The 11,576-nt window shown below is 38.9% G+C and overlaps 1 protein-coding gene across 1 annotated transcript; it reads right to left on the bottom strand.

Annotated features, from left to right (window-relative positions):
- Positions 1-6,028: 6,028 nt before the first annotated feature.
- Positions 6,029-10,669, bottom strand: LOC109933026 (proheparin-binding EGF-like growth factor). The gene is made up of 6 exons (XM_020532050.2): positions 10,327-10,669; positions 9,816-9,992; positions 9,384-9,564; positions 8,323-8,478; positions 7,903-7,991; positions 6,029-6,700 (listed from the first exon to the last, which is right to left on the bottom strand). The coding sequence occupies exons 1-5, from the start codon at positions 10,367-10,369 to the stop codon at positions 7,916-7,918; spliced, it is 633 nt and encodes a 210-aa protein (XP_020387639.1). The 5' UTR covers positions 10,370-10,669; the 3' UTR covers positions 6,029-6,700; positions 7,903-7,915.
- Positions 10,670-11,576: the final 907 nt, after the last annotated feature.

The raw sequence follows: 11,576 nt of genomic DNA, 5'->3' as shown, positions 1-11,576 counted from the left end.
ACCTCAAGGGCAAATAGAGATGGGCAATAAATGCTGGCCAGCCAGCAACGCCTATATCCCATGAATGATAAAAAAAAAATTCAAAGGCAAATAGGAATGGACAACAAAATGCTGACATTGCCAGTGATGCCCACATCATGTGAAAGTACGAACATTTTTAAAAACTTCTGAGGCTAAAAAACTAATGCTAGCCACCTCAATGACCACAGCTTTGTAACTTGAGTTATTTATTATTCTCTGCTTCATCATCTGAAACATTACTCTCTATGGATTAGAGCTGATCCAAAATTCCACTGGCTACATCTTATCTTCCACAAATTCCCATTTGCCTTCAGTTCAAAGTAGCTTCCCATCCCCAAAGCATTTATTTTAAAATTTTTACTCCCATCCCAACTCTCAACATCCTTAACACTTTTCTATGTCTAATTTTCACCAGTTTCATATCTGTATTTTTCCTCATCTGACCTCCTGTGATTTCACCCTCTTCAAGGTTTTTGAGAAGGTTTGTAGCTCATGTTGTTGATGCAGTTATTGACTTGCTCGCTGAGCTGGTAAGTTTGTTTATAGACGCTTTGTCACCGTATTAGGTAACATCATCAGTGCACCTCCATGCAGCGTTGGTGTTGTGTCCCGCTTGCTATTTATGTATCTCAGTTTGTTGGGGTGGGTGGCATCACTTCCAGATTTGTTTCTTAGTGGTTGGTATATGGGGTCCAGCTCTACATGTTTGTTAATGCTGTTCTGGTTTGAGTGCCAGGCCTCCAGGAATTCTCGTGCATGTTTTTGGTTGGCTTGTCCTAGGATGGCTACATTGTTCCAGTCGAGTTGGTGTCCCTCTTCGTACATGTGTATTGAAATGAGTGATAGTTGGTCATGTCTCTTGGTAGCTAGTTAGTGTTTGTGAATCCTGATGGCTAGTTTCCTTCTGGTTTGCTGTATGTAATGTTTTTGGCAGTCTTTGCATGATGACTACCAGATTACTCCGCCCCCTAGGAATCATGGTAGCCCACAAACTGGCAGCTACACTGCGACAGCTACTGACAGTAATAAAGGATCTGACAACCACAACTAACAGAACCAATGTTATTTACAAGATACCATGCAAAGACTGCCAAAAACATTACACAGAGCAAACCGAAGCCATCAGGATTCACAAAGACCAATTAACTACCAAGAGACATAACCAACTACCACTCATTTCAGTACACCTGGACAAAGAGGGATACCAATTCAACTGGGACAACATAGCCATCCCAGGACAAGCCAACCAAAGACATGCACGAGAATTCCTGGAGGCCTGGCACTCAAACCGGAACTCATTAACAATCATGTAGAGCTGGACCCCATATACCAACCACTAAGAAGCAAATCCAGAAGTAATGCCACCCATACCAAGAAACTGGGACATATAAATAGCAAGCGGGAGAGAACACCGACGCTGCACCGGAGGCACAGTGATGATGTTACCTAGTATGATGACAAAACATCTGCAAACAAACTTACCAGCTGAACAAGCAAGTCAACAACTGCATTACACCCTCTCTGCATAATGTTTTCCTTGACTCATACATGGAATGTGAGCTTTGCTGGCTAAGCCAACACTTATTGTCCATCCCTAAGTATCCTCGAGAAGGCGGTGATGAGCTGTCTTCTTGCCTTTCTCTCAGATGGTTATGAGTATTTGGAACTCTCCATTCATAACCAAAAAATTTTCAAATGTCAAGCACCACATTTAAAACTACAGTTTCTCAGTGTAGTGTGACATGAATGTTGTCAATATTTTGCAACATTTAACTGGGCATAAGTGGGTCCAACCTCATTACTATAACTTTATAATACAAGACTAATTGTTATTCAAAGTTCATGTTATCAGGGTTCACTTCCTGTGATAGCTCATGTCAAAGCTGGTAGTAGCAAAGGAAAGATTTACTCTAATTTCTAACTTGTTGCGACATAGTTCAGTTTTACTGCTCCAGTTCACGATTTCAGTACAGTATGAACAACCACTTTGTTCATGAAGAAAGTAAGCAGTTTCTTACTATATATCGTTATGGAAAAATCCCAGTTGACCTCAGTCAAGCAAAATGTTCTTGAGCCAGCAAAGCATTTCCTATAAATTTGGTGAACCTATTCAGAGAAATCCAATCTACAACAGTAAAGTTAATTACAGCTGACCTTCATTTTGGGAGTTAGAAGTCATCACAGGCTGCCTTGACAAAAAATATCTAAAGTTGCAGTCACATTACAACATCAGCAGTCTACTAAGCAGTTTTCACTGTTCAAGTGTTACTGAAGTTGTACTGTAAATTTAGAGATGGGATTAATTTGATTGTCACCGCAGAGGTTGTAACTACAGCACAATGTCAAACTGCATTTTAAAAATCTTTTGAAACCTACTGCTACATGCATTTAATTTAAATGTTTAGACAATGCATTCTCTGTGGCCTGTACACAAAACATTTTCCTTCTAATTGCTTGTGGAGGAGGTCTCTATTGCATTTAAGAATCAAAGTTCCAGCTAGACCACATGAAAAGTATATTGTCTCACTGCAAGCCGCGAAGGAATGAGTAGGTGTAGCACAAATGTCATATTTGACACGACAAAATTAAGAGGTTATCACAGACCGTCTTGAAGATTCCAAAATATGAAAAGCTCTAAGTTATGCACAAAGAGAACAGCCATCGGGCAGAACATTCCAATTGCTGGCATTCATATTCATAAGTAATTTGTATCAAAAACATCTTTCTTCTATCTTTTGCATTCTTTTCTTAGTGACATTAACTCAGTCCATAATACAGTTCACTGCATACCTGCAGCCTTCCAACATTTTACTTAAGTGCCCATTCTTTTAGGACTTTTGAAGGCTTCAGGCTCTGACAATATTCTGGCAATAGTGCTGAATATTTATAGTAAAGAGCTTGATTTGCTCCTAGCTAAGCTGTTCCATGTAGAGCTGCCAGACTGGCATTTACCTTACACTGTGAAAAATGGTCTAGGTGTGTCCTGTACACAAAAATGACAATTCCAACCTGACCAATTAACACTCCATTAGTTTACTTTAGATCATCAGCAAAGTGCCAGAAGGTGTCATCAACAGTGCTATCAGGCAGCACCTGCTTACCAATAAACTGCTCACTGACACAGTTTGGGTTCTGCCAGGGCCACTTGGCTCCTGACCTTATTACAGCCTTGACTCAAACATGGACAAAAGGCCTGACCAGAGGTGAAGTGAGAGCATTAGCTTTTGATATGAAAGCAGCATTTTATCAAGTGTGAAATCAAGGAGCCATAGCAAAACTAGTGTCAATGGGAATCAGAAGGAACATTCTCCACTGGATGGAATCATACCTGGTAGAAAGGAAGATAGCTGGGATTGTTGACGATCAGTCATCTAAACTTCAGGAATTCTGTGCAGAAGTTCCTCAGGTTAATGTCCCAGGCGCAACTATCATCAGCTGCTACATCAATGATCTTCCCTCCATCATAAGGTCAGTAGTGGGGGGTGTTCACTGATGATTCCATAATGTTCAGCACCGGTCACAACTCCTCAGGTACTGATGCAGCCCATGCCCAAATGCAGCAAGATGTGGACAATATCCAGGTATGGGACTGACGTGGCAAGAAACATTCATGCCACACAATTGCCAGGAAATGACCACCTCCAACAGGAGAGAAGTTGACCATTGACATTCAATGGCACCACCATCACTGAACCCTACTATCAACAAACTGGGGCTGCCATTTATCAGATAATGATCTGGACTGGCCATATAAATACTGTGGGTAAGAACAGGTTCAGAGGCTAGTAATCCTGCAGAGAGTAACTCAGCTCCTGACTCTAAATGGTGTCCATGGTCAATAAGGCACAAGTCAGGAGCGTGATGGTGTGACTGCCCACTTAACTGGATGCGTGCAGCTCCAACAACTCAAGGAGCTTGACACTATCCAGGGCAAAGCTGCCTGCTTGATTAGCACCACATCCACCACCATCTACAAAATACATTGTAGAAATTCTCCAAGATAGCTTAGACTATACCTTCAAAAGACATGGCCATTATCATCAAGAAGGACAAGGGTAGCAGAGGAACATCACCATTTGCAAGTTCCCCTCGAAGTCAGTCACCATCCTAATTTGGAAATATATCACTATTCCTTCAATGTCACTGGGTCAAAGGCTTGGAACACCCTCTATTACAGTTGTGTCGGTCTATCAACACCAAATGGGCTGCAGTTTAGAAGAAGGCATCTCACTACCACCTTCTCAAAGGCAACTAGAGATGGGCAATAAATGCTAACACAAACAGCAATTTCCCATCTCATGCATGACAAAAACAAAAACAACTAGAAGTGAACAACTTTCAGGCCAAAAATCATGTGTATCATTCACCTTCAGGGTGACAGAAGTTCACAACTTACTTTTTACTTCTTACTTCTGCAATATCTCAAGCTACTGACACTAAGAATTTTTGAAGTTCTGATTTTCACATCACTGCCAGCCAGGTAACAGAATGATCCAATTGAAAATGTTAAGCTCATAAAAATATAACAGGAGAGATGGTGACATAGATATAAACCTGAACTTTAAACCAAATACCCTAGTCTTCAAGAAACAAGTCTCTGGGGATCAAGTTGCTTGTAGCTGTGGAGCACTGTTTGGAAATTCCCAGCATGGATGATGAATGTCAGTGGATTATTAAACTATGATGTATTCAGTTAAACTTAATCTTGTTCTCATCTGATGTCCACATGCACACTGACGCAAGGATCATAGGTAAGTGATTAAAAGTAGATATGCTCCCTGCCTTTTCTATTTTCTAGTCTAGGAGACTGGTTGCAATGTTTCTACAGCTATCCAGACTGAGCTTAATAATTTCACAATGGACAAGGAATTGAATCTTTTTTTAGCCTCAAACACCATCTCTGCTGGATATTTATCATTTATTAGCTTCTAAAGCTTTGATGTAACATTTGGTATTAGCTTATTTGAAGTTAACCATGGAGCCTAATGTTGCACATATAGTCTTGACCACCAAAGACCATAATAATGTCAGTGCGAAGTAACATGTTTAACTTCTACACTATTATTACTGAAGTGTTTGAATGCATTAAGGCCTGAACAGCAGTACATCACAATAATTTCCTATTAAAACCCCTGGCTGTAAAGTGTTTTCAGATGTCTGGTGGTCACAAAGCATGGTCATATAAATGGACGTCTTTCATTCTTTTAGAAATTCTTACAAGTTAGCCAAAATATTATAGTTACCTTCAATTGAAACAAAGCAGATGAAAGTGTTTATTTATAATAGGATGAACAGATTGCAAATAAATGCAGACACTTGCATTTTCTCTGGGTGACATTACATAATGTATTTTGCTTCTGGTAGATAATAATTTATATAATTTCTTTTCTTTATGGCCCCTGCCCCCACCATTTCCACTTCTATTTTAGCTCCAGGCCGTCCCCTCTTGAAGGTGGCAACTGTTCCTGGTAATGATCCTGCAGGCTCCATTCATAATCTGGCATCTCATTTAAGTGACCATTCTTCATGCCTAAGTCTAGACAGTTTGGAAGGCTATTTGAATCTGGATCCAAGACAGCAGTACTCAATTTTATCCTCACTTAACATCGATGTAAATGTGGTTCTAATAGGAGCTACTGTATGAGCATAGAAGCTAATAAATGGTAAACTTTGTCTGCATTTTCCTCTTTCTATCCTGTATTTATTTTCTTTTTAATTTATTCATGGGATATTGGTATCACTGACAGTGCCAGCATTTCTTGCCCATCCCTACTTGCCGTTGAGAAGGTAGTAGTCAGCTGACTTCTTGAACCATTGCAGTCCATTTGCTGTAGGTACACCTACAAGTGCCATACATTTTCCCCAGCTTTGAGTAATGATACAACAGAGATCCAGAGAGTTGGGACTGGAGTGTGTTCTAGAATAATTACACTAAATGATACAGTCACCATTTGAGCAAACAAGAGAGGAAGCTTGCCCCACCTCTTTTAGATGTGCAAGGAAATAGTTACATTTATATTACTTTATTGAAAATAACCGATACAAAAAAGCTCTGTTCATTAATATTTCAATATCCAGTATTATGTTTTAACATTATAACAAAATACTATAAACCAGTGGTTTTCCCTTTCTGCACGTGCATTGCAAAGATATTTTTGGTCAGTGATTTTTTTTTTCCATTGTAATAAATAAACAAAATCCATACAGTCAGACTTATACAAAAAGAACACATTTATTTTACATTAGCAATTCATACTGAAGTTCTTTTATTATTTTGTGTGTTTTGGGGAAGTTTCTTTACAAAGTCATATCTCAAAGTAACACATACACATTTTAAACAGGCAGCAGCAGAAATGACATGCTTTAAATAAGCTGCAAATAACCTAAAATAAGTTAGGATATAAAATAATACTAAAATAAATATATACTGACAATTTAAAGGATGAATATAAATAAGTTGTTTTAAATATTAACAGTATAATAGGAAATTACAAGTGGTGGATACACTGTAATTTCTACTCTCCCCAGTTGCTGGGGAATAGATATGCACCCAATGGATGCAGTTATTCTACTCATTCAGTACATGAACAATTTGACTTTTTGTCTCTTTTCTTTTAAAGTCACTTGTTCTTTCATGGTTTCTTCCATCAATGAGGTAGATTTTGTAGCCATTTTGTACCTGCAATTAAAAAGTATCAATTGAATTGATTACTTTAAAAACATAGACATCTTGACTTGTACACATTTTTGTCATAGTAGTGGATAAATGGGTATAGACTTTAAAAATTGTCACTTCATCAACACTAGCACCAATTCCGCCCTGCAACAATCATTTTTGGAGCTTTCATGCTGTTGTGAAGTATGAGCCCAACCACATGGAATACACATTTTAACCGTAAATTAATACCTACCCTGGTATCACTCAGAATGCAGTCTCATCCCTTTTTAAAAATCTTTTAATGGGAGTCATATCATCTTTTGTTTTATCAATACAGTTGACAGATCACTTTGGTTTGTAAAGTACTTGGGTAAATCTCTAAAGAAGTAAAATATATTTGTGTAATCTTTCCTTAACTTGAACAGTTCACCAAAAGATTCACATCAGACTGGAGAACAAACGCAAGGTCAGTAAAAAAAAAAAACTTGACCATTTTGTTAAAACGTTGTCTTCTATATTTCAACGTATGGCAAGACAGATACGAAATAGGCTGGTATTATCACACATCAGCAACAATGTTCAACTGATAACCGTACATTTCAAAAAAAGGGTGAAATGGAGCTCATGAATCCAGTCACCTTACTGGGAATTGTTGATCAGGGCCTTACTGATTTTGCAACTGTATTTCAAATGGAAACAGATACATTTTGGGTCAGGTGATTCATTCACAACCTGTGGGCCATGTGTTCCACATTACTAATTCTAATCTTTGAATATTAAAAAACAGTTCATTCCAATAGTCATTGTGTTAGTTGTCTATGCCATGACCAAGGGACACTTTTAAACTAACTACGTTTTACTGGCAAGTTGTCTGCTTTATAAACTAGTTATCTTGCACCATCATTCTTCCCATCCCAAAGTGTCATTAAGCAATTTTCACCCAGGCATGCTGTGTTACTACTTTAGCTGATAAAATAATGTGCATTGGTAACCCTCTGCTTAACTTTTCTTGATATGTAGTGAAAATAGCTGGTCTCCACTTGGATCCTCTTTGCAGCCACATAGAGTTTAGGAAGTAGGTAACAGGCCTGAATCCATAGTGGATTGTAACAATGTGGCACAAAAAACATTGAGGCCACATTATGCACCCAATGTTATCTTGCATTTTTAAAAAATGTATTATACGTAATGTGAATCCTCAGAATAATTTGTGAATAGCTTACCATTTCTTTTGAGTCAGTGACTGTTGTTATTCCCAAGTTTAATCTTCTCTTCATTTTTTACATCATAACTGGCAACTCGTCTGTGATATCTATCAATCAAAAAACAAAGATTAAGATTTAAGGCAATGGCAAAAGCATATTAAAATATATATAGTTATTTCACACAGGCTTTTCTTCTGCCATGCTTATGTTTGATAAAAAAATCTATTTTAAAAACCATTGTTAACTATAAATAGTTATCAGAAACTATTTTGATACACATTTTTCAGATGATGATTAAAACGGCTTGATTACTGGAATTCTTTTCATTTTCTTTATTCAAACAATACATTAGTTATGTATTTTAAAATAATTTTGTGATGCACTAGAATTAGAAACAGTTTTTAAAAAGATACAGAGAAAAACATACAGATTACACACCCAAGAACCAAAAGGATAAGGATTACAGTGAGACTAAGGGAGGAAAGCACCACCGCCACAATTGCCAGAGTAGTTGTATTGTCATTTGGATCTTTTGGATGTTCGACAGCTAAAATGAAAGTACCACATCGGACTCCTTCATATCCTGAAAAGCACCTAAATTAAAATCAAGTACATTTTAATTTGCTTACTAAATATACAAATATATAACAAGTTAATATATGCAACTGTGGCATGTATTTGCTTTCTTAAAATAAATATTGCTTCAAAATATCTCTGGAAAGTACATTAAGTAATAAGAACTATTTGAATTTTATGTCGTTGTGGTCACAAGACTTCAACTAAAAAGATGTTTATTAAATAGCTATTGTTCATTAATTATTTCTGACCTGTGTTGTATTAAGTACTATGCAAATCACATAATACATTAATATTTTGCTTAAAATGTTTTGAACAAAACTCATTGCACTTTCATGCATGTAGGAAAAATATATGGAAGTTCAATTTTTGGATCACCAGTGATCCCATTAGACTTATTCTTAAATCCTTAGTGGAGAGTGAATAGTCTGAGTAGCAGCATTTCATTCTGCCGGTTTGATTTCTGGAGGTGCAACATTAATACTCTAGACTTTCTGTCGACTAAAAGTAGTCTTCCAAGTTTCAGAAACTCGTACGTAAAAAGGTGTGAAGAGACATTGGCTTGACTAGTTTTGAGGGCAAAAATTCCCAAATAAATACCTCTCGTTTTGCGTCAACAGCAACAGTACAAATTAAACTAAATTGGCGCTATTAAACATCAAGCGTTATCCGTTTCCTTGTTTGGTCCGGAGGCGCTGGAGATATCCGCTTTGTCTAGACTTGCTGGGACACAGGTATATATATAATGTTAGCTGTTTACTTTTCCCACTTTTCCGTCTGTTTCCCACACTCACCGGAGGCATCTCGATGTTAATTACGTGGCCAGATTTACCCCATTGTCCCCTTTTCCTCCCCCACTTTAAATTACACGAAACCATCCCTTCATCTACAGACCGAACAGATCAGAAAATAAAAATGAATACCTGCATGATACCTCTTTAATATGCTTCAAATAATGACATTCCCCATGAATGCAGAAATCTTTGTATTTTCTGTAGCAGGGATTCTTTTTACCCTTTCTCTTGCCACGTCTGTTTTTCCTTTGACGTCTTCCTTTGCCCACTTCGGTCGTTGAGGAGTTTCCCGCAGGTTTGTAAAGGGCCACTAGTTTAAAACAAACAAGACACTGGTGTCTACATGATTATGCGAAAAGGAGAAGGTAGAGACAGCTCGAATTTCACTGAGCTTTTAATAGGTGCCGTCGACACTATACTCCCTCCCCCACTCAAGAAAACTTGGTTCAATTTTGTTCAGGAATACAAATTCTGCTCCCGGGGGCAGAATCCGCAGTTTGTAACCTTACATGTTAATGGCTTGCAGTAGTGAGGTCGGTGGAAATCTTCCTGTAACATTACCTTCTGGTACTACAGGAGTCCGGTCACTGGGTGGACCTTCCGCTGTTTGTACAGTCGGTTCCCCTTCAATAACTTCTCCGAGCATGGGCATAATATCCGCCTCCCCTCTTCTGCGACTCCGAGTTAGTTCACTCTCATAGCCTTCGATCGCCGCCCCCATGGCGGTACGGCAAGAAACTGTGAGGAACAACAATTTGATCACGAAAACATCAACCAGACGCTCGATTCAAAATCCCCCTCATTTCACCAACCAGGTAGTGAGATTTTCAAGTGAATGTAGTAAGAACTAACAAACACCTCAGAAAGTGAAAAAACAAAGGGCCGTGCTCATTATTACCTTGGAGTTCTGTAAAATAAAAAGCAGCCGTGGTATCTGATAAGATAGCGCCGCTCCTTTAGCACTGCTACGTTCTGTTCGAAATTCAAACATCAAAAAGCCTCGCCCAGTTCGATTCACGTCGATACTTTTGTGTGTTTTATTTTAAACCCGCCAAGTAAAAGGCAGACTCACCTGCGACCAGAACAAGGAGAGCAGCTGCGATTGAAATCCTCATGTTGAGCAAAGACCACTTTGCAAAAGTGCAACCTTTCAGTTCCCCTCCGGCACAGAAACAACAAATGCCGGCGCTTTGATGGACTCGTTCTCAGAAAGTTGCCGGCAGAATCCCAGCTCCCTAATAACCAGATCAACTCTGGCACCTTAATTTAAAATAAACCTGGGTCGGCAGTCAGGGGCCGGGGGCAAATCCAGACAGGCGATTTGTTAAATATCTCGAGTACTATTCATATTCCTTGCAGGCTGGCGGCGAGTTAAGAATAACTGGAGCCTTCTGGATATATAGGCAGTGAACCGACGAGAATGACGCCATCCCACGTGTCTTATTTGGAGGGCAGAGCACAGAGTGCAGCTTTGTTGGGACCGGCAGCTCCTGGCAGGCTCAGGATCAGTGTCTGTTTCTGTGCAGAAAACTTCAACACTGTCAAAATTATCTCATGCAAACGCTACTTGCCACCACGAAACCGAATCAAAATGAACAAACATAGGAATATTGCAGTTTAAATACCTTTTTTCTGCTCTATAATAAATACTGGCAGTAGTTTAGCGAGTTATTATTCATTTAATTTATATGGGAAAGTACAGGCTTTTCAGACGCTCTGCAGCCCACTGCTGCTGAGTGGGAGTAATGTATGTATGCATTGAGATCGGACTCCGGGAGCTGTGTTGATCCTGTGCAGTTTCCTGTGCATTTCTGTGGTACCCTGCTGCCTTGCTATAAGTTTATCCAAGATTATTTTGTTAATTGTAGTTTTACTATTTATTTAGTTGCAAAACATCCTCAGTTTACTGTGAGCATTGGCATGGAAAATGTCAGGCACAACTTTTCTAACGCTCCTTTGCATGTCTAAGCGTTTTAATTGAACCAGTGTTCAAGGACATTTGGATAAGAGAGTTTCACCCTGCCACTGCCCTTTGTGTTTAAATGTGTTTCCTGATTTCAATCCCAAATGGCCCAACTACCCCACGTGTTTTTTTTTTAAAATTGTGTCCCCTGCTGAGGTTTACCCCACCAGAGAAAATCTCTTTCTCCCACTTTGTTGTGGATCTGGAGTCACATGTAAGCCACACCAGGTAAGGATGGTAGTTTCCTTCCCAGAAGGACATTAGTGAACCAGATGGGTCTTTTCTGACAATCAAGTTTCATGGTCCACCCATGGTGGGAATCAAACCTGGGTCCCCAGAACATTACCTGGGCTTCTGGA

This window comes from Rhincodon typus, chromosome 12 (genome assembly GCF_021869965.1).
Source record: "Rhincodon typus isolate 14 chromosome 12, sRhiTyp1.1, whole genome shotgun sequence".
NCBI classification, from domain to species: Eukaryota; Metazoa; Chordata; class Chondrichthyes; order Orectolobiformes; family Rhincodontidae; genus Rhincodon; species Rhincodon typus.
The sequence above is the reverse complement of the archived record's forward strand: the minus strand, read 5'-3'. Positions and strand labels throughout refer to the sequence as shown.

Coding starts and splice junctions, on each gene's coding strand:
- LOC109933026 (XM_020532050.2), bottom strand. CDS start 10,369: ATGAGGATTTCAATCGCAGCTGCTCTCCTTGTTCTGGTCGCAG. Junction 9,993..10,326: donor TCTCCTTGTTCTGGTCGCAG/GTGAGTCTGCCT, acceptor TGTTCCTCACAG/TTTCTTGCCGTACCGCCATG. Junction 9,565..9,815: donor GACTCCTGTAGTACCAGAAG/GTAATGTTACAG, acceptor GTTTTAAACTAG/TGGCCCTTTACAAACCTGCG.